Source organism: Saxophila tyrrhenica (genome assembly GCF_035928015.1).
Source record: "Saxophila tyrrhenica strain CCFEE 5935 chromosome Unknown scaffold_4, whole genome shotgun sequence".
Taxonomy (NCBI): domain Eukaryota; kingdom Fungi; phylum Ascomycota; class Dothideomycetes; order Mycosphaerellales; family Extremaceae; genus Saxophila; species Saxophila tyrrhenica.
In genome coordinates this window covers 835,489-856,994 of record NW_027041736.1, presented here as the reverse complement: position 1 = coordinate 856,994, position 21,506 = coordinate 835,489, and the positions used below count along the sequence as shown (strand labels likewise).

At 56.0% G+C, this 21,506-nt stretch overlaps 7 protein-coding genes and 1 non-coding gene across 8 annotated transcripts; 3 read left to right on the top strand and 5 right to left on the bottom strand.

Annotated features, from left to right (window-relative positions):
- Positions 1–321: 321 nt before the first annotated feature.
- Positions 322–7,054, bottom strand: UBP2 (ubiquitin-specific protease ubp2; the record flags this gene model as incomplete). The annotated part of the gene is made up of 9 exons (XM_064800252.1): positions 322–2,496; positions 2,555–3,044; positions 3,104–3,155; positions 3,216–3,429; positions 3,485–4,317; positions 4,706–4,997; positions 5,049–6,110; positions 6,202–6,611; positions 6,667–7,054. The coding sequence occupies 9 exons, from the start codon at positions 7,052–7,054 to the stop codon at positions 322–324; spliced, it is 5,916 nt and encodes a 1,971-aa protein (XP_064661591.1).
- A 329-nt stretch (positions 7,055–7,383) lies between these two features.
- LTR77_002993 lies at positions 7,384–7,485 on the bottom strand. Its single transcript has one exon. It is a non-coding gene; the product is annotated as a tRNA-Ser (tRNA).
- Positions 7,486–7,943: 458 nt separating this feature from the next.
- Positions 7,944–9,517, top strand: LTR77_002992 (uncharacterized protein; the record flags this gene model as incomplete). The annotated part of the gene is made up of 3 exons (XM_064800251.1): positions 7,944–8,080; positions 8,158–9,229; positions 9,296–9,517. 3 exons carry the CDS (start codon positions 7,944–7,946, stop codon positions 9,515–9,517), a joined length of 1,431 nt encoding a protein of 476 aa, XP_064661590.1.
- Positions 9,518–9,534: 17 nt separating this feature from the next.
- Positions 9,535–10,076, bottom strand: LTR77_002991 (uncharacterized protein; the record flags this gene model as incomplete). The annotated part of the gene is made up of 2 exons (XM_064800250.1): positions 9,535–9,908; positions 9,995–10,076. The coding sequence occupies 2 exons, from the start codon at positions 10,074–10,076 to the stop codon at positions 9,535–9,537; spliced, it is 456 nt and encodes a 151-aa protein (XP_064661589.1).
- Positions 10,077–11,304: 1,228 nt separating this feature from the next.
- On the top strand, positions 11,305–13,045 carry LTR77_002990 (uncharacterized protein; the record flags this gene model as incomplete). The annotated part of the gene is made up of 2 exons (XM_064800249.1): positions 11,305–11,471; positions 11,524–13,045. The coding sequence occupies 2 exons, from the start codon at positions 11,305–11,307 to the stop codon at positions 13,043–13,045; spliced, it is 1,689 nt and encodes a 562-aa protein (XP_064661588.1).
- A 1,058-nt stretch (positions 13,046–14,103) lies between these two features.
- On the bottom strand, positions 14,104–14,934 carry NEP1 (18S rRNA pseudouridine methyltransferase; the record flags this gene model as incomplete). The annotated part of the gene is made up of 2 exons (XM_064800248.1): positions 14,104–14,580; positions 14,632–14,934. 2 exons carry the CDS (start codon positions 14,932–14,934, stop codon positions 14,104–14,106), a joined length of 780 nt encoding a protein of 259 aa, XP_064661587.1.
- Positions 14,935–16,793: 1,859 nt separating this feature from the next.
- LTR77_002988 (uncharacterized protein) lies at positions 16,794–18,014 on the bottom strand (the record flags this gene model as incomplete). The annotated part of the gene is made up of 1 exon (XM_064800247.1): positions 16,794–18,014. One exon carries the CDS (start codon positions 18,012–18,014, stop codon positions 16,794–16,796), a length of 1,221 nt encoding a protein of 406 aa, XP_064661586.1.
- Positions 18,015–19,327: 1,313 nt separating this feature from the next.
- On the top strand, positions 19,328–21,212 carry LTR77_002987 (uncharacterized protein; the record flags this gene model as incomplete). The annotated part of the gene is made up of 4 exons (XM_064800246.1): positions 19,328–19,408; positions 19,474–19,506; positions 19,599–20,591; positions 20,667–21,212. The coding sequence occupies 4 exons, from the start codon at positions 19,328–19,330 to the stop codon at positions 21,210–21,212; spliced, it is 1,653 nt and encodes a 550-aa protein (XP_064661585.1).
- Between the last annotated feature and the right edge of the window lie 294 nt (positions 21,213–21,506).

The following is a 21,506-nucleotide window of genomic DNA, read 5'->3' as shown; positions in this document are numbered from 1 at the left end:
GTCCGAAAAGCCAGAGACTCTCCTCAACCGCTGCGGCTTCTTCTTCGTAGACGAGACATTGGCCTGAGCATCACCACAGCTATCCGGAGGCCGTTTCGTTGGACACGGACTGCGCTGCTCGAACTCCGCTTGCTGCATGCGGCCAGCCATCTCAATATCCACATCGGGATGCGCATCCTCATCCGCGTCAACCTCAACCTCAGTCCCGGACCACAAGCCATCGGTAAATCGTACAGCCTTGAAGCGCGACCGACCGAGACCTTCCCGTCCGCTAAAAGCTCACAGCCCTCATTAGCCACATGAAAGCGACAAATGTGCAGGCTACCACGAAATCTGATCCGCAACGTGCCTACTGTCATCCCACCCTTGCTGCCCACCCTCCTGCTTCATCGGAGGCTCGACAGCAATGCCCGGAGTCGGCCACGTCGGAGCCTTCTCCTTCTGTTCTGCAGTCCAGCCGTTCTGCATCGGAGGCGGATCGGGCGCGGGCTCGGGATCACGGCACACAGGGTCGACGAAGTCGCTGATTTTGTCTTCCGCGACGTAGACAGCGTACGTCGGCGTGCCTTGATCCCAGCCCTTGGCTTCGAAGATGGCTTCCAGCTTGTCGAACTTCTCCACGCGGTCGTCGTTGTAGAGGCGCCAGATGTCGTTCGCGAAGTCGTGGATGTAGAGCCAGTAGTGGCCGTGACCTGATGCGCCACGGTGGAAGAAGACGGCGTGGAGACGGTATTTGATCTTCTTCATGTCCTGGAATTGGGCGTTGAGCTGCTTTTGCAGGGCGGAGATGTCGTTCTCGAGCTCAGAGACCCTGTCTGCTTGCTTCTTTGCTTCGTCGATGAGGATGGAAGTGATGTCGCCATCGCCTTCGACCGGAGGAATGTCGACTTTTCGGAGCTGGTTGTTCACCTCGTCTAGGCTGATCAAGTACTCCGCCGTCTGTGCCACTGCGTTTGGTCCAGCAAGGTCGACTGGAGAGTCTTTCAAAGCTTTCAGCTCCGTCTGCAGGGCGTGAAGCTGCTTGCGCCATGCCCAGCATTGACGTCTCCTTGAACGTGTGTCCTGGTGGCTGTTGTCGAAGTACCTGTCCAGATACAGCTCGTCCTCGAGCTTCACACAAGCTGTAGTCTTGAACGCCGCGCCAGAGCCTCTGCTCCTGTCGTAGCCGATGCGAGGAATGCTGACCTGCAAGAGTGGGCCGATGGATTTCATACTCCGATATGTCTCCAGCGCTGGGTCGTCGGCGAATGATTGCAAGTCGAACACTGCGTCAAGCGCAGAGTAGATGTCGGTGTCGTCATATGGCACATTGAGCTGAATGGCAGAGTCGAACTGGGGCGTGGATTTGCCTTCGACACCCTCTCTGACTGCAGTCTGAGCAGTCTGGATAGAGAACATGCTTCTCAGAACATCCTCTTGCTCGTTCTCAGAGTCCTGTCCGGTAGGCGACATGCCGTTGCGAAGAAGAGAAGTGATCGAGTCATGCACTTCTGTGACATCCTGCTGCGCTTTGGCGTTTGCCTGCGCTCTCTTCAGAGCCTCCTCCTTGGTGGTGGTCGAGAATCTTCTTGGTGGAAGTGCTGGAGGAGCGGGTTCGGCTTGCGCATGCTCGACGCCCACCATACCTGGTGACTCGGGAGGCGTAGGCGGCAGACCTCCGTCTTTCATGGCGACATCTCCTCCGTCACCATTGACCAACGTTTCGCTCGAGGTGTCGGACTCCTTCATTGATTCAGCCAAAGTCTTGGTCGGACTCAGCACAGTATCACCATCCGTCATCTTCTCATCAACGGCGTGCTCGTCGCCGTTCGAAGTTCCATTTGGACCGCTTGGCTTCTCGTCCAGCACGACAGGATCAAGAAGCTTGTAGTCCTTTGGCCTCAGAAATGCGCGGCAGACCAAATCTGCATCTGGCTGGACAGCGGTCGCCCGAGATTTAATCATGCGCTCGAACAGGTGCCTCAGATCTTCTGCAAAACGTTGACCGCCTTCAATCTCAAGCGTAGACACCATTGCATATCCGACCCGCATCTTTTTCTCACCTTGCGTCTTTGTGTCCCACTTGTACTGGCCGTAATTGAGCACAATATGGCGTAGTGGCTTGATGCTGAAGTAGTATTGGAGCAGCGAGTTCAGGTAGCAGGTGTTGCCGTGGCTTTGGAGTCCGACTGGCCAGCTTTCAACAGCGTAGCCATTTGCGCCGCCACTTCCGCTTCCGCCGGCCAGAGCTTGTTGAATCGCCGCGATGGCTCTATCCGTCTGCTCGCCTGGTCGGTCTTGCCGTGCGCTATCGAAAAGCACAGGGACTATGGTGGGGTCGAGATCTTGCAATTTCTGCTCGATGTTGAGGTGCCGCAGAGCTTCGTCGACGCTCATCTCGGTCGCGGTCTGATCGCCAGTTATGAGCCAATTGTTGAGCATGTTGCTGTTCCGGGCTTTCGCGATGGTCGCAATCGCCTTCAAGCCAATGTCTTCGTTCTCCTTGCTCTCGGCTTTCTACAGAGTAGGTTAGCCAGCGCGCTTCGGGCGCACGAGCTCAATGTTGTGCACTCACCTTCATGGTATAGACGGCAAGCAAGCCTTCGTCCTGTGTTGTCTTGTCGACACCATTCCCGAGCCAGCTTAAGGCATCCTCGTAGGTATCGACAGACTGCTTGGACGCGTTGATCAGAAGCGGGCTGTTGCGCGAAAGACCTATCCTGTGTAGATGCTGCCTCGCCTCCTGTTGCGCTATAGCACCTAGGTCGGACTGCTGCGCCTGGTATTTGTCGAGAATCTGGCCGTCTTTGTAGTTGTTCGTTTTTGTGAGCGAGAAGCCGAAGTAGCGATAAGCTGCTGACAGATCCCGCCGGCTCACGATATCTTGTGACTGAAGAGTCGCCAGCTTCACGTCGAGCTGTTCAGTTTGCCGTTGCTCCGCAATGACTTGCAAACACTCGACGTAGTACGCGTAAAGCGTGGGGTCGCAGACTAGCTGTCGCTCAAAGGCGTACTCTAGAAGGCTATCGGAAAAGTCTGGTAATACGCCGAGGCTGTTGTAGTATCTTTGATTGAAGATCAGTGTTGAACAAAACGGGGTGAGGAACAGGAAGAAGTGACTTACGGAAGTTCCGCGTTTGACGTGTTGGTGCGACGCGACGACATCTGGCGCTGGTCTACAAGACATGTGTTAGCACATGCGGTGGAACGTGCAGACGGATAGGGACATGACATACAACCAGTGGATCCCACAGTCCTTTCAATATCCATGTTTGCCGACGACATGTGATGGTCGGCAAATGGGTTCGTCATGCCGGTCTCAGCAGCCATTTTCCGCATCAGAGCAAGCAGCTCGTTGTCCACATCCTCTAAGAGTTCCCGGAGGCTTGTGCCGTCGACTTCAGCGCGGTGTTGTATTCGTTCAGGTCTAGGCAGGTACCAGGTGTCGTCCTGCTTGTTGTATCAGCACACTTCCGTCCCATTGAACACATTTCGATTGCCTTACTGCGTACTGGAAGCCAAGCTTCACCAGCAAGTCACGGCACTCTTGTCCCTGCACGCCAAACACCTCCTGGAAGCGCTTGTTGTGCCCTCCGACTGACTTCTCTTGTTCCGCCTGCAGCGCGTCCGATACATATCGTCGCAACCTGTGATATGGCTGGATGGGCGTAGCCTGCCTAACTCCCTCTCGATCAGGGTCACGCTCCAGCAGCGCCTCATACCGTCTCTTGAGCAGTGCTTCGTCTGTGAGGAGTACCACCTCCTCATCTGTAATGCGTCCTTGTCGGTACACGATCGCCAAAAGCGCCCCGCACTCATGAACAGAGCATCGCCAGTAGTACCCTATTCTACCGGGCAATACGGTGCTCTTGGATTCCAGACATTGAAAGTGATGGAGGGGGTGGTCGTTGGTTGGACATGGCATCCGCGAGTGCGAGTAGTCCATCTGTATGTCCGCGTGCATTCGGCACCTCTTGCACATCACCGCGAGCTTGTACTTGGTGGTGCTACCATCGGATCGGGAATCGAGCGGTGGTGGAACGCTCTGCGTTGGCTTGACAGTGTAGTCATGCTTGCAAGAGCTGTAGCTGGGTGCAGGTTGAACGCCTTCGCCCTGCGGTGGCGGAACATCCCAGAGGACATTTGGTTTTCCCTTAAGAGGATCGAACAGCAGGAAGTCGTGTACTAGTTTCGGCGCAGTCTTCCCAGGCTGGACGCCCGGAGTATTCATCGAAGCGTCGTCTGCTCGTGGAGGTGTAGATGTGCTGAATCGGTTTACTGAGGGTAGAATGTGGTTGTGAGTTGTCTCCAATACGAAGGCGCCAGGGTGTACGTCCACTGTGAATGTCAGCGGGTCGTCCTGTCCCGGCCTTGACATGTGAATGTAGGCTTTAAGCTCACGCCTCACGCAGCACGCGCCAACCAGGCCGTTTGCTGGCGCGGGTGATCGCCTCGCCAAGGCATCTTGACAGTACGTCAACCGGACTTTGCATTACTAACGAAGAGCAGGCTGTTGGATGCACAAGAGATATGGGACGGTATATGGCTCGGATGGGACGGAAGCACGTATTTTTCTGAGTATCGGCTTGAAGGCAATTATTTGAAGCACCATGCTACGGCGCCTCTGAACCGCCTTCTTCTGTTCCTACAGTATCCCTCGTACTCCTTCTACGGAATCCATTCGCGCGACTCGGATGCCGGCTACGACTCCAGACGTCAGCCGTACTACGACTGCCTCGTCTTCGTCTCAGCGCGGTGATGTAGTCACCGCCTTCCCACGAATCTCCTCCGAGCACTTCATCAATGTCAGACATGTCGTCGATGATGTCCTGCGGTGGATCTTCATCAAAGACTGCATGCAGGTCGCCGTGCGCTCCAAATTGCTCCCACATCGTCAACCATCCGTGGCGTTTGGGTGGTGTGAGCATGCGAGAGCGGTTCCAGAGGTAGCGGCGTTCCCAGAGGGACACGAGGAACAGGAAGGGAGCGTTGGTGACGCGGATCAAAGTGATATTCACCTGAAATGCTTGTCAGTCTTGGTGTTAGCCGCACGAGCTAGAATAACGTACCTTGTGCCACCACCGTGGGCTGAGTACGAACTTCAGTGGAAGAAGCGTGAGCAAGGCCACAATGTTCAGTGGCGGCCTGTAAGCAAACAATGCATCCGACTTGACACCCTCGAACGTGAGCACCGCTCTTCGGAACTGAATCTCCGCCGTAGCGTTCTGCGCCAGGTTCTGGTAGGTGTTGCTGAGCATGGCAACCAGGATAGTCAAGAACAGTGTGTTGCCCAAGAATGCAAACAGTATCATCAAAACCGGCCCCAAGAACCAATGCATCTCCGTAGAGCGCTGCACCCCCGTGCCATCCAGACCAAACCATATCCAGAGCATCCATTTGGCGATAACAATGATGCTCTCGGGAGTGTTGCCTTCCTGGGTTTCGCTGAGCCACCACATGGCGAACAAGAAGCCGCCAAAGCACCAGGCCGCTAGAAGGGTGAGGAAGAAGAAGTCGGCCATCATTGCTCTTAGTGATATGAACAGCATATTCTCCGGCAGCAGACAGAAGGCCAGGCGCGGAAGTAGGATAGGCGCTGCAAGACTGATGATGTCGGTTGACAGCTTAGCGTAGCTGGAGTCATTCATCGCAAAGCCATGCATTCGTACGCCGAAGTATGTGCAGAAGATGGCGACAAAGGTGAGGTCCAGGAATGACCAGAGGTTCTCGGTGTGGACCGTCCAGCCGTGTTCGCATATGGAAGCCAGCTCGTCCAAGACCCAGCCCAAAGCATAGACGTCGAAGATGAGTTCGTATACAGTGTATCGAAGATGTCGAGCGCCTAGTATGTGCTCTCTGTTGGCTGTCATCAAGAGGTAGAGGATGAGCAGGACGATGAACTGGCCAGCTTCAAGGATATTTCGTGTTCTCGGCACGACTAATCGGTATTGGTTGAGGTAAGGTGCTCGCCTGGGGTCGTATAAAGATATGCCGCGGTTCTTGTAGTGGTCTGGTAGGATGTTTATAAATGATGTTGGTGTGTAGATGATGCGTCCTCGGTAGACGTTTTCGACGATCTTTTGGCAGGCAGACGTGCTAAGGAAGGACTTCGCTTCCGTCACGATCGCGACCTATACCAGACACATTCAGTCAGCATGCCTCTCGAAATACAAGCTCACAGTGAGCTTCTAGAGAAAGCCGAATAAGTTCAAGTACACATACCTCAAGAGCAGTCAGCATTCGCTCATACTCTGGCCTGACAAGATGATAGCGCATAGTCCAGCTCGCAGCCGTCCGGTGGTCTCGAATGATATGCATGGGAGCATTCTGGAAAGGCTCGAAGCCCGCCACCAGGACGTTCGCCAAACGGAGCAGGCCGTGGCGACCTTCGTGGTCTTCATCATACCGACGCAGTACACGACTGGCGATTAGCTCGCACAGGTTTGCTCTGGTGATGTTGACGGTCTGGTGGTGGGCTTGGTAGCTCTGCTCCCTCAGAAATTGCACCCTATTCACCAGCAAGCAATACACCACGCTGACATCGTCTGGATCGTACAGATGATCTACGAGCGGCCGTACGACAGCCGTGTTCATGCGCGGACTCTTCAACTGGTCGATCGAGTACGGGTCGTCTATACACAATCCTTAGCCTATCGTCCGAACAACGTACAACTCGAGCTCTCCTACCAATGCTTGCTATTACCAGCCTCCTGATCTTGTGTATCGTCGCGTATACTGGAAGTCTTGCGTGCGGATTCGGCGCCCGCGGCTCATCGTTCACTCGAGGAGGGTAGCACCCATCGTCGTCCGCCTCTTCGTCGGCTCCCAGCAATGTCTCCTGCTCTTCTCTGGACCGCTCTAGTCGCAACGCCTCGCTGACACTCTTGGAGCTCTGCCCGCGCAGGGTGCCACGCTTGAACAGGTCTGGGCGCTGCGGTGCGTCCAGCAGCCTGATGTGACCATCGGTTCCTGCATCACTGGGAGGAGCATTGGACGGCCGCGAAGTGCTCGAGTTCTGTCTACCCTCCTCCAAGAGGTTAGGTCGCGCAGGACTCTGGCTGGACGGTCGTTCCATTCACACTGGATGGTGTACACGCTTGGGCATGGCCATCTCGAAGGCAGAAGAAGACTTTATGCTTTGACGCAACCATTCGGCAATCATCAACAAGCAATTCGCAAAAATGACGCGCCGCGGGCCTTCTGGAACTGCTTGGCTCTGCTGGAGCTCCCCACCAGCACTTGTTCAAGCAATGGCCACGAGACTCGGTAATACTTCGGCAGCCAGCAGTTACCGATGCGCACGGCAGGATTGGAAGACAGCAAAAAAGGAACACGCTCGTAGCTTACGCTGCTGATTGGAAGTCAGCATATTTCTCCTTGTAATGACCAAGGTGCTGTTAATAACTAACCGAACAGGATTCGAACCTGCGCGCCCGAAGGCATTAGATTTCAAGTCTAACGTGTTACTTATGATATCGTTAGCCTGGTACCAATGGATATCAATCAAGAGGGCAACGTACACCACTCCACCATCGCAGCGCGGGAATAGCCGAGAATGCATTTTACAGTCTATCAATGCTTGTCTGGAACGTGTCTGTCCTCCGGTGGCTCAAATGGGCGAAGAGATCTCTCTCTTGGTCTTGGACTAGGATGGAGCCCAGAACTGATCAATTACTCCGTATACTAACTTACGGCGAGCTATCGGGGATGAGAGCCACTGTGGCCGCGAGCGAGAAAGAAACTCTGCTCAAACCAACCGACAAAGACCGAAGGTAAACAACGAATACGTCACAGCAGCTCACAGCAGCTCACCCGAGATCAGCAACACTATCTCCTCAAGGGGGAAGCCCATCTCGCGTGGGCAGCCAAGCTAATGTACGTTTATCAGTCGATAAGATCCACGAGAACAAAATGTTTTACTCTGCTTCCTCATTGATGACCACACAAGGTCGCCGGCACCCACGATGGCAAAGAAGTCCCCAACTGATCAATCGCCCGAGAAACGAGACCATGGCGGTGAACACCCCCATATCGATCCAGTCAAGGAACGGAAGCTGGTCCGCAAGCTCGACCTTCATATCGTTCCGACGGTGATGCTGTTGTATCTGCTTTCCTTCCTCGATAGGCAGGTAACATGTGATTGACTTGTGATTGACGAAAGTACTGACGGATGTTCAGAGTCAACATCGGCAACGCAAGGCTCTATGGACTGGAAAAAGACCTAGGTCTTCAAGGCAACCAATACCAAATCGCCGTCTCGCTGCTGTTCGTCACGTACATCATCTCAGAGCTGCCCTCGAACTTGGTCATCAAGCACTACGTTCGACCGTCACGATGGATCGCCTTCATCACAGTCTCCTGGGGCATTATCGCCACGCTTACCGGGCTCTGTCAGAACTACGCCGGCTTGATCGTTTGCAGACTGTTCCTAGGACTGGTCGAAGGCGGCCTCTTTCCCGGGTGTGCGATCTACTTGACGTTCTTCTATACAAAGCGTGAGCTGGCGCTCCGAGTTGGCTACCTCTTCGTCTCGGCCGCTCTGGCAGGTGCCTGTGGAGGTCTCCTAGCCTATGCCATTGGCCACATGGATGGCATCGCCGGTCAACGAGGCTGGAGATGGATAATGATTTTAGAAGGCTTGCCCACCTTCATCCTGGGCATCGCTTGCTGGTGGATCCTTGCAGATGATCCTGAGACTGCCTACTACCTCAACGCAGAGGAGAAGGAATTGGTCATCCATCGCCGCAATACCCAGATCGGCCAGAGCGACATCTTCGACTGGAAAGATGCGCGGAAAGGTCTAAAGGACTGGAAGATCTACGCATTCTGCGCCGGACAGTTCTGCATGGACAACATGCTCTACACCTACTCGACGTTTCTCCCAACCATCATCGAAGGCATCTGGCCAGACGCAAGCGCAGCGATCGTCCAGGTCCTCACGATTCCTTGCTACGCCGTAGGTGCAATTACATACATGGCTTCAGCTCGATTCAGCGACTGGACGCAGCTTCGGGGCCCTGTGATAGTTTGCATCAGCTTGTTCAGCATCGTCGGCTACGCGCTGCTGATCTCGCCGGTGTCTTTCGCGGCGCAGTATGCTGGTTGTTTTCTGGTGGCTCTTGGGCTCTATGTGATTGTGGGTATTCCTTTGGCATGGTTGCCGACGAACAATCCGCGGTATGGGAAACGGACGACCGCTACGGGCTTGCAGCTGACTATTGGCAACTCCGCTGGGATCATGGCACCTTTTGTGAGTTTGACTCTCCGCCTTGCTCGACGATCAACATGAGTTCGTCGCTGACTGATGCAACCACAGCTCTATCCTAACGACGAAGGCCCACGCTTCGTGCGAGGGCACGGTGTGACAATGGGTCTAATCATTCTTGGTAGCCTCATCTACGGGTTCATGTTCGTCTATTTCTCCGGGCGGAACCAAAAGCGAGAACAAGGTGCCGAAGACAAGGCGATGGAGGGTTTGAATGAAGAAGAGATCCTTGCTCTCGGCGACGAAAATCCTCGGTTTCGATTTGCCAGATAAATAATTCTCGAACGTCTTCATTGCTGAACAAACTCCTCCGTCGCTGGCCTCGTGGAATCCGACTCCCTCTCCAGATCACCCTTAATACTTTCAATATACCGTGCCTCCACAGACTTCGTCTTCTCCAGGAAGTCAGCCCGGTGAATGCAATATTGCTCGAGCGAAGGCTTCCAGTCCTCGAACTCATCCAGAGCTCCTGCGGATACGCTCACTATATCATCGTTCAACGGCGTGTGATTGAACAGGTTGCTGCCACAGTTCTTGCAAAACTGTCGTTGGAGCGGCTGACCAGAGTCCGTCATGCTGTCAACATACGTGGACAGGTAGTCTTCGCCTTCCGTGATCACGAAGCCCTGGCATTGTCCCAAGTTAGTGACGCAGTCGTGCTTGACTGCAGGGCAATGTTGCACAGCATATCCATCAACCAGGTACAAGGGACGCATCATGCACGCTCTGCTTCCACGTCTGCACACTTACATCTTTCGGCCAGATTGCTGCAGTATACAGTGCCGATCCAGTTCTCCGCCGGCAGTTGAGGCAATAGCACACCTATGTCCATCTGTTAGATGGCGCGGTTACGGAACGGCGGCTTGTCGCAGCACACGGTGTTCCACTGCGCCTTCCCTTCGAGTTCAAACTTCACTTTGCCACACAAGCATGCGCCGGTCTTGACTTTGTCCGGCTCCATGGATGTAACTTTTTCGCGATGCGGTGTGTTGCATGATGATGGACAGACGGAGCGGTGGAAGCTGGGTGCTGTCGCCCTGGCTCGCCTGGCAAGCTGTCGTGTCTTGCCGCCCCACGCGCCGTCCATTCTTCCACCTCGACATGACCCATCACACCTATCATATCTCTTCCCGGCAGGCCGCTTTTGCGGTCAGGCGACTAAGTTGCCGGCAGGACTGGCGCCATGTGGACGAGACCCTCATCAAGACTCCTACACGCCCACAAATCCTGGTGGACGTGGCCTGGATCATCGGCGGTCTGCCGAGTTTATCAGCAATTACCACGTCCACCGCAGTTGTCTAACGACGCTCATGACCGGAGATCAGACACCCGTCCACAAGGCCAGCTCGACATTGGACCAGGATAACCCATTGGCGAGCATGCGAACCAGCCAGCTCAGTGAGACTCCCCCGATCGGGTGTCGTCGGCCTCGACAGCTCTCAACCGCCGTTTCAATGAGCCGCTTTATGCATACAAGGACCGTCCCGACGAATCACTCTCTGGTGCACGCCTTAGTTCTCAGCGCAAGACGTGGCAGGCTGACAGACTCTCGCACGTGCATTACTGCCCAACGCCGTCCTGTTTTCCCTTCCACTGTCGGAGGATGGCATGTCCACCCGCGAAAAACGTGGCCGTCGCCTGCAGCGCGTAACTCCTCCAACGCCTGTCACACGATTTGTCTAGGCGGCGCCTCGTCAATTCGCAGCCAGGGCGAGGCGTTGAGCCACTGCTGTCTGATCCTATGTTATCCGAGCTCAGTGTGCCTAATTTCTGCCTGTTGGCTGGCGGTAGATCCACCGGATACAGCGCCGATGGAGGGACTGGATGCAAGTGTATGGAGTCAACCCCCATGGGCCATTATTGATAGGTTACGCAGGTTTGTCGAAGTTGATCTTCTCTTATTGCAGTCACCTTCTCCTGCATTCTCCTGTAACGAGCGTTTTCCGGTGAGGAATATCTTCTGTGCAACACTACTCCAGATTCTTTACTTCTTCTCTTGCAGTCTCTTCTCCACTGTTTCTTCAAGTAAGGCAGCAACCACCAGAACAATTCTCCGCAGAATGCACGTATCGCATCTTGGACTCTCTGTTTCCGACAAGCCATCTTCGACGTCGTTCTACCTCGCAGCTCTCCAACCGCTCGGCTACCGATTCATTGGACGTCAAGGCGATTCTATAGGACTAGGGATTGAAGACGCAGACCTGTTCCTCACCCAGGCCGAAAAAGGGTAAGGACTACAATAGGGTGTCGAGCTGTGGCCTAGACTGACGTTCTTGCAGTACAAAGGTATCTCCTACACACATCGCATTCACGGCACACAGCCAACTTGCAGTGCGGAACTGTTATGCTGCGGCATTAAATGCGGGTGGGTGGCCGAGTGGCGCTCCGGGCAAGCGCAACGATGAATGCTCCTGCTTCAACGCTGCGGTGACAGACCCCGATGGACACACCATAGAATTCATCTTTCGCGAAACTCCCGACGGCGAGGCATGCCATAGCGCCGCACCGCCTTCCGAGTACACCTACGCAGGTGCAGGAACGGAGAGTATCGCACGAAGCAGGTACCAGGACGACGACCGATCGATAGCCTCGAAGGCTTCGCGTGCAAAGTCACGAGCTCAGACCGCGCTGGACCTAGCATCTGCTACTTCGAAATCGACGAGGCAGTCCATAACGTCGGCTCCCGCGCCCGGTCTTACACGCTCTCGGACCGAGCCCCTCTCTACTGATGGCAGCAGAAAGCTCGTGGGCACCTTGCTGGGCGCCGCAGCTGGGGCCGCAATAGCGTATGTGGCGCAGCAGGCCGAGAGAGACAGCGCTCGTCAGGAATCAGAATATGCTCGGTCAAGGCTGTCCTCCGCCAGGTTGGCTCGCACGAGAAGCAACTACGAAAGACCAGCCGCATCCAGAGTCTCCAGTTCACGATCGAAGATCACGGGTCGAGAAAGAATGGCGATCGAACCGCGGAGCTACTCCGACGACGACTTTCCGGATGTGATGAGTCGCTACACGTCCTCACGACGTCCGGAACCGCAGCGTAGCAGGACTTATGACGCTATTGAGTACAGTCCACGAACAGCTTCTTCGACGAGGTCAGCACGAAGCGAGCGACACCGTCCGCAACGCTCGACCACTTTACCCGCAGACCTGCCAGACAACTTTTTCCAAGCGCCCAAGCTCATCGCAGGTTCCCGGTACTCTTCAAGACGGGGGAGCATGCCCGACGAGGGACTCAAGCGACACGACAGCGCAGTGAGCGTGCAGTCTTCCCGCTCCCGTCGCTCAGCCGACGGCAGCAGACGATCGTCGGCTAGTCAGGCCAGCACCGTCAAACCGTCGAGAAGAGGCTCGACATATGGGAGTGCAGCCGAATACCCTCTGCCGTCTTCAAAGGCATCATCTTCTATGTCTTCAGCACTCAAAAGACCCCTGCCAGCCTCCCGAGCCTCGTCCTACGCCACAGGCCTCACAGCCGCGAACATCTCCCTCCCACCATCCCGCTACTCCGACCTCGCCGAAGAATCCGACGGCATGGACGACACGAAAACCATCGTCCCCGAAGACAGCATCTCCTGCATCGACTTCTCCACCAAGTCCAAGTCGAAGCACGGTCGGAGTACCGGACGAGGCTCTTCGCGACACAGCAGCTCGAAGCGCTCGGAGGCGGATAGCGATCGCACCGTCAGACCTGCGAAGACGGGCGGCAGTAGGCACAGCGCGCAGACGCTTCCGACGCGGTTGAAGGAGGATTATTCGAGGAGTGGTAGGGAGGGGAAATGGAGTACGAGGAGCCACAATTGAAATGATAGTAACGACAGATTGGTTCGGTATGACAGGACGTTTGGGAGTAGTAATTAATGGGTTGGGTCAACTTGGACTGAGCGCTGGGTGGAGGTGCTTGGGGTTGTAACTATAGTGCGTTGACTTTCGGTATCAACACGACTGATCTAACCCTTCAAATCGCCCGTTTTCATACTGTCTTTGCTGCTCGTCAACGCCACCGCAGGGCGCGAGGAGGATTCCGTGGGAGTCGTATAGGACTCTGCCGCGGAGCTATCCGAGTATCAGGTATCCGGATGAGGTAGGTGAGGAAGGGGATGGATGGGAGGAACGCTGGTAAGGTCTTTAGCTGTGGAGAGGTAGTTTTGACTTTGAAGGCAAGGGTGATGTAGATCCCGTACTGAGAGCGCACATGGACGAAGCGCATCTCGGAGTGGTGTACGGCGAGAGGAGGAATCCGGTGAGAATGTGGTACAAGCTGGCCATGTCGGTCGGGACGAGCACGGGATCAATGTACATGGGAGGAGCGGTGCCCTGAGCGCCTGGGTGGAAATCTCGTGCTTCGCGCGTGAGGAAGATGGCACAGAAGGATGGATTATCTATAGCATCAGCTGTCTAAAACACTTTTATGGCTGTAACCCACCAAGCTTGCTGTCAACATGAGCTGCACCGCCGTATGCATTACTCAAGGCCTGCCACCCAGCTTTTATACCACCAACGCAAACCCACTGTAGCTCTGACAGACAGGGCACAAACCCCAAACAAAACCCATACACTCTCCCGACAGAATGGAAGTAGTGGCCCGTGTCTGTCGAAGTCGTGGATGATGTTGTTATCCAAACAGACAAACTCCGCGCAGCTCCATCATAGCCAACAGTCTTGATACTCAAATCCCTCGCCTCTGATGTTGCGATCGTTCGGCGTCTTTAAGCCAAGTAACTCGTATCCGTATACTTGCCTATTGATGCTGTCCAAAGGCGAACAACCTGCTGGTGAGTCGAAGAGGGCAAGGAGAAGGTGCTCTGGCGCAACAAGAAAACTTTTGGTGCTTTTGGGCTGGCGGGTCTGCTGCGTATGGCCTAAATAATGTCCCAGGCGTCCTCGGCGGCGTGACAGAACTTGCTGCAGGCGACACTGGCGCTCAAGCTGTAGTTGCTGATGCTGATTGAGTCGTCCTTGAACTGGTCGGCGAAGGTATCCTCGCCCTTGGCCATTGCACCGACGAACACACAGACGCTTTCCTTGGTGTTGAGGTCGCCGATGTAGTCTCGGACACGGACGACGGGAGCGTCGAAGGAGAGGGTGACCTTGCGGCAGTTTGGCGGGAGATGGTCGGTGATTGGATTCTTAATCACTTTCAGCAGCTTCTCCTGCGAGTTGGTAGAGCGAATGCTCAGGTTGTGCAGTAGCTGGACCATGAGACCGGCGAAGCGCTTGAAGGTACGCGGGATGCGGACGGTAGGCGAGACCTCAATGAGCACACCCTTGGCTGTGTGGATGTAGATCTGAAGCTTGCCCGCTTTGTTGACGGGCGAGTCGAGAAGGGTGAGCAGGCACTATCGCATGGTCAGCACGAATACCTCCAGTAGAGGGGCTTCAGGACGCACCTGATGCGTGATATCCGGGCGAGCATCACTAATGTCGCGATTCATCTTGCGCATCACACCGATATGCTCGTCACTGTTGAGTAGGGAGTATTTGTTCTCTTTCATGCCATTGCGGCCGACGGCATGCGAGGCCTTGTACGTCTCAAGGCTCGCGTTGGACAGGACTACGATCAGGCGCTTGGTGTCCTTGTCGCTGCTGGCGATGGGCACGTTCTGCTCGGCTACCAGTTGAGGGAGGCTCGGAGGCGGCAGCGACTGTGTCTGTGTGCCTGCACGGCCGGTGTAGGCCACTTTGTCAGCCATGGCAAAGCTTCTGTTGAAAAGCAATGCGGTGCAGCAGTTGGGGTGAAGAAGCAGGGAGGACAGCAGCAGCAAGGTGAAGAGTGAAGATTGTTTGCTGCTCGGAGTGTTCGGAGGTGCGGCAGCCACGTGATGCGATGCGGTCGATCGTGGATCTCAGTATGCAAGCAGAGGCGAAAAGGCAAAAGCAAGAGGCAGGATCTTTTTTCCTCAACAGGCAGTAGTGCATGAGCAACGCCAGCAGTCAGTGAGGGGGGAAAACACGTAGATAAAAAAAGCGCGGGTGTCACTCACGAAACCTCTTCGTCTCTCGTCCGCTACTCGACGGGCGCCTACCGATGTAGTCGGCGTTGGCACACCCGTCCAGCAACGACCTCTCCAGCTTCTCGACCTCGGGCGACGACGACATCTTCTTCTCTCTCGAATCTGGCGATTTGGCAAGGACAAAGGGGCTGCAGAGCTGGCGGGAAAGAGGTTGAGCTCGTCGGGTGGTGAAGGGCGCAAGAGTCTCTGTTGGAGAAAGGACCTGCGATGGCCTGCCTAAATACCCACCGTCTCGCGTCGGTAATATGATGATTGTTGGACTCTGGCGACTCGACTGCGTACAACGAGAGAACTGCCTGTCGATCGGAGAGATGGAACGAAGAAACTTTTCTCGCTTCTGCCACTGCGGGCGAGCACCGCTTACTCGCCAAGCGCCGCACGTGACCCTCCCGCAGCAAATCAGATGGCAGCCAAGGTCAACCCTCCCACGCTTTCACCACTCCACCCTGCACGGCTATATTGTCGACAGCAAAGATCTGACGAGATCGATGTACAAATTGGAATGCGAGTGCCCTGCGCACCAGAAAGCGGAGAAATGGTACAAGGATGTGCAGCGCGGAAGCGGCCATACAAGGCAGCTCAACAAGCTGCCAGCTTGCCTTAGCTTCCCAAGTGGACTGGCTACTGGCTAGCTCTGTAGGCACCTCACGACTCCGCGGGAAAAGATGTCTGCCGAGAGAGAAGACAACGCGAGGTGGAAGGACATCATACTCCGCTGCTCGGTCAAAGAACCTAGCGAAGGGGCTGGAACGATTCAAGCGGATACAGCACTGCAACCAGGCATTGCTGAATCACAGGGAGTACGGCCCGCGGACGCCCTTGCCCTGAATGCACCTCATGCGTGGATTGCGTCTTACAGCTGCGCGAGCCCGAGAGTTGCATCCACCCGATGTTCCACGGCATTATCACCGAGCGCAGAGGATAAGTGAAGGTAGGTCCATTGGCTTGAGTTGCAGCGGGACCAGCCATGCCGTCATTCATCCTGTTCTGTCTATCATGTGAAAGCGCCAGGCTGGGCCATGACGATCGATATCAGCGCAAAATCAGCGGCGAGAGCATGGTCCGAAGCAAGAGCACGATCACAAACTCATGACCAGCCAGCCGACAGGGTACGAGGTAAGTTATTCAGAAGAACCGGCTAGTCATGTGTTTCTCTCTATCACGTGCAAGGGAAGACTTGTTGACGACGCGGATCAAGAGAAGAGAAGAACAGGCGTTATTTGCACAACAGACTTGCGGATGGCAGACACAACCACGAGAGCGGACGTGCTAGTCAAGACACAGCCCTTCAAGCAACATGGAATGCCTCAAATGCACGAGGATGGGAAGATGCTAAGGCGCATAAGCACATAAGACTTCTGGCTCAGATAAAGAACACAACGTCAATGAATACGAATACTGTTACATCTTCACAGTCCATCCTCTCAACGACTAATCCTGTCCAATCCCTTCAACCAAACTGCCAAGTATGGTCACCCAGCGGCAGCCACAACTGCAAGCACCTCCAAGAGCCCAGCCACGACCCCATACGCAATCACCTACGCAACCCCAACCCTCACCCTCTCCCCACACCCCAACCTCCAAACCCTCGTCCCCGCCAACCCTTTCTCCTCCAACATCCCCCTCACCTCCTCAACCCCAAACCTCCGACTCTTTATCCAAACCGTCGCCAACCCCCTATTATCCTTCTCCTCATCATGCGCCCCAAACCACTCCCTCGCCCGCACCGCCTTCGCCAGCTCCACGCCTCCGGGCGCGCCGCCCGCGACGCGTCCGCCCATGAACCACGGGTTTTCCTCCGTGTTCATGCTGTGAAAGAGGGCGGTGAGGGGGAGGGAGCGGAGGTGCGTGGTGTGGTAGGGTGCGAGGGTGTGCGGGGTGATGCCGTGGGGGGTGTAGAGGAGGGAGAGGAGGGGTTCGGTGTTCGGGGCTGGGGTTGGGTTGGCGATGCCGGAGTCGGCGCGTTGGTGGTGAGGGGCTGGGAGGGGTGGGAGGGGAGGGGCGGGGGTTGGAGGGGTTTGCTGGGGGAGGTAGGGGAAGCTGACGGATTTGCGGAGAAGTTTTTTGTCCGTGGGTGGTGGGAGGGTGTCGCTGCCGGTTCGGGGACGTTGGGCGGGGGTTTGAGGGCGCGAGATGCCGTTGGTAGACAGCTGGACGGTGGTGCCTTGTTCGTAGCGCTCCCATTGCGTGTTCATGGTGAAGACGCTGCTGGGTGGTTGGTAGGTGATGCCGATGGCGTTGTGGAGGCCGGTCACGTCGCGCTTGGTAGCGATGTTGGCGATGGTGATCTCGCCGCTCGCGCTGGTGGAGGTGTATGCCGGTAGTGGGATCCTCACGACCGTTTCAGGTCGGTCTGCTTTGTATGGATCCATGGCGAGCACTCGTCGTGGGTTGAAGTGCCCCCATGACCGTATCTTCTTCGCAGCAGCTGGCGTTGCTATGATGTTGACTTGCTTCTTCTTCGACAGCGAGCACAGCGTCTCCTTGTGGCAGTGGTCCGGCTTGTCTTGACTGATGATGATCAGGTCGATGTGCTCCTTGATATCATTTATACTCGCGATCGCTGGCTCGACCGTGTGCTGCGAGACCTGAAACGTCGGATGCAGGATGGACGACTGTCCGCTCAGCCATGGATCGATCAGGATGGTATAGTCGCCTGGGAATCGTGTCCGCTTGTCATTTTGCTCTGGCGCAAAAGCTGGACAGAAGGTGAGGAGGATGGTGGTATCGCCGTTGAGCTGGGTAACCGTGAGAGCCATGCTTCTGTCGCGACTCGCTCATGGGGGCAGTATCGGCGGACGATGTATGTAGACGGGGGCAAACAATCTTTCTTTGCTCTTCATGATGAATGAGAGCAGTGCGCCAGTCTCCGCTGCTGGTGTAGCGTGCAGGATGGTATGAGAAGAGTTGAAAGCGTCCCCATTGGATGCGGTGCAGAGACGATGGAGGCACGAAACGGAGAGATACAGATACCTATCCACACTGTCCTACCTTTACGCAGTGCCTAGCAGGGAAGGTGATGCTTGGGAGGTGCAGCAGAGAAGGTGGACGCGACGAAGAGAGATCTTGATTCGGGGCAGCGTTAGGATTTGCCGGAGAGCCCTGCGTTGGCGATGAGATGAAGGGTGGTCTTTGCTCCATGTCTGTGTCCAAGGTGAGTTTGCGACTTCTTGCTGGTCGACCTCCTTTCTGTGCCTTCGTCCTGCTGTCCATCGCCGTCGGCATCAGCGTCGTCAGGACAAGGTCGCAGTGATGGTGGCATTCCTCGACGATGGCACGGCAGGGGCCGAAGGAGTTCTGGGCCTCCCTCTGCTCTGCCATCGCGTATGCCGAGATGCAATTGGCCGGCGCTGGACGAGGAAGCGTGCAGCCGGCTGAGGAGTGAGGAGTCTCCAGGAGCGGGAGCCTTGTCGATGGACGCAGTGAGGGTTATGCGTCTTCGTCCTCGTTGACACACTCGCATGCCATCCACGCCTTCCTTGCCGTCGTCCAGCGAGTGGCTTTGATGATGATTGCGTCCGCGTAAATGCTTCCATCCGCCGGGCCAAGCCTGATAAGCGATAGTCTCGAACAGCAGCCCCTCACCTCCCCACCACCTCAGCACACTGCGACAATCCGCTGCGGCGGATGCCCACCTCGCCCGGCAGTTGTGACGAGGCCGCACATTCCTACACCATCTCTCCTCCAGCAGCATTGGAACGAAAACGACGACTCAGCAGTTGAGCTGGTTGTGAGAGGACCCGCCGTCGCCCGCCCACATCAGCTCGTTCAAGCTCACCTGGAGCTCACATCCGCCCACCTCAACGCACCAGCACAGTCTCACTTCCAAATCAAAGCTCTGGAGATCGAGCGAGAGCTACCAGCAAATCCCTAGGCCCAATTACCTCGTCTGGCCGACTACACGACCGCAAGCTCGGGTGTTGGTGCTGGTGCTGGCTGCCCACCACGCAGGGCCTCACAGCTTTCCCAGCACAGCTTCCCTTTGTTCCAACCGTGCGTGCTGAGCAGGTCGAGTGGGTTCACGCCAGCTCTTGTTGCTCAGCTGCTGTATCAGGCAAGGGTGCCTGCAGCAATGCCTCCGCGGCCTTCTCTTACCAGCTCCTTTTCCGTCGCCGACGCCAATAACGAGGTCGTCTGCCCGCTGCGCAACCAGGTGAGACTCCGCCACGCCTCGACCATGCCACCACCCAACCACGCCATACTAACATTCACAACCAGGACGGGTCCAGCTGTAGGAAGAGATGTCTCGGGGTAAGTCAAACCCTTCATTCTCACATGCGTTCTTCCGCTACTGCCTAATCGAGCATTGGCACGGGCAAGGCTGACTCGAGTGTTTGGCATAGGAAAAGCGATATCGCTCCATGCAGGAGCACATCCGCCGAGCCCACCCCGAGTACTATCTACCCAAGCTGCCGGCGACCAAGGAGAGCTTCGAGTTGATGATCAACACCCCTCCCCACGAGCGCCCCGCCATCGATCCCAACCACGCCAACCACCGGCACCACAACAGTCAGCATCAGCAGCAGCAACGGGAGCGAGAGCAGCAACAGCAGGAACAACAGCAGCTACAGCATTTGCAGCACTCTGATCCGTCAGGTCTGTCACCCGCGTACGCTCTTGACTCCGGGCTGAGCTCATCCTTCGAAGCATACCACGGCTTCGGTCAGCATGACGGCGGCTACTACGCCGCAGGTGAACACGAGGTGGATGCGATATACAGCGGTATGCAGGCCCAGCAGCGCTCGTCTGACGAGTACCGCCGTGGCTCGCTCATACCCGCCCACTCGGCTGCTGCGGCCCTTGCACAGCTGCACTATCACCGACCCGATTCGGATTGGGGAGGTGATAGTATGGGACAGGTGATCCTCCCTTCACTGCAGATGTCGCCAACAAACACTGAAGCGGATTTTCTTCAGAACTTCTATGCCGACCAAAACAACGACATGAAGTCGAACCACTTCCACGTCGACCCCGCGTTAGAAGATAACTCGTTCATGCATGATGGTGTCTTCCCCGTGAGCTCGGGTGCGGATCAATCAGGTTTGCTACCAAGCAGTTTAGCTAGGTCGCCTCCCGATAGACCCTCCACCCTGCCTCCCTTACAACGCAGCTTATCGAAACAGTATAACAGGCCGCGGAAAACAAGTCTGAGTCAGCAAGCACGATTACCCAAGCACGAGCGAAAGAAGTCCAAGGAGTACAAGCGGCTCAGTGGCGAGCGCAAGTCTTTTGGAGGAGAGCCTAGTGCAGCCGCGCTGTATGGCAAGCGGTGGGAGGATCTAATAGACGCCGCAGCCAGTGCCACGGAAGAGGAAGGGTCACGGGACTTGACACCGGTAAGTGGAGTTGGGATGTGAAATTTCGGCCCGACAACGGCTATCGCACAATGCTAAGCAATGCAAACCCTTCAGATACCCGCATCGCCCTATCAATCGCCCCAACAGCCCTCGCGAACATCACTACCACCCTTCCAACTCGGAGCACTCGGATCGCAGTTCCAGTCCTTCCAGGCCTCACCTCTCAACCGCGCACTCACACCACCCGCTCCCGAATCCGGCCTCGAACTCCAGCCCTTCCCCTCAGTCGAAAGTAGCCTCTCCTCCACCTTTTCCCACCAACACCACAACTCCGCCGACTCCACCGGCTCGCAATTCCACATCATGAACCCCAACTCACTCACCACACCGTCCGACAGCTCGCCCTTATTCAACGCCGCCAACCCCGCCACCACCAACTCCGCCGCTCCCCCGAGTGGTCCGGTGCAGATTTATTGCGCCGGGTGTCGGCGGCTCAACAAGCTGGGCGAGTCGTATGCGTGTAACAACTGCATTTGCGGCTTGTGTCAGGAGTGCGTGAATGCGATTGTGAGCGAGCAGAGTCGGGGCCGGATGAGCATGTGTCCGCGGTGCAATGCTATGGACTCGAGCTTTAAGGCTTTTCAGTTGGATTTGCGGTGAGAGGTGGTTTGAGGATCGGCTTTCGAGCTGGGATTTATGAACCGATGAGACGGATGATTGCACGGCCGTGTTCAATGGCTTTGGAAGTCGCAAATGTTGGCCTCGGGGGTGTGCGATCTGTCGACCACCTGCGCCATGAGGAGCAGAGGGTGTCACGACGCGTACACACGCTCCGCGGGTATCGCCTTCTTTACGGCTACGCGCCGTCCGCCGAAACCACAATTCCGAGCGACGGTCTTTTCGCTACGACTTTACGAGGCTTTCTGTGGCCATGACTTTATGCAAGGCGCTGGA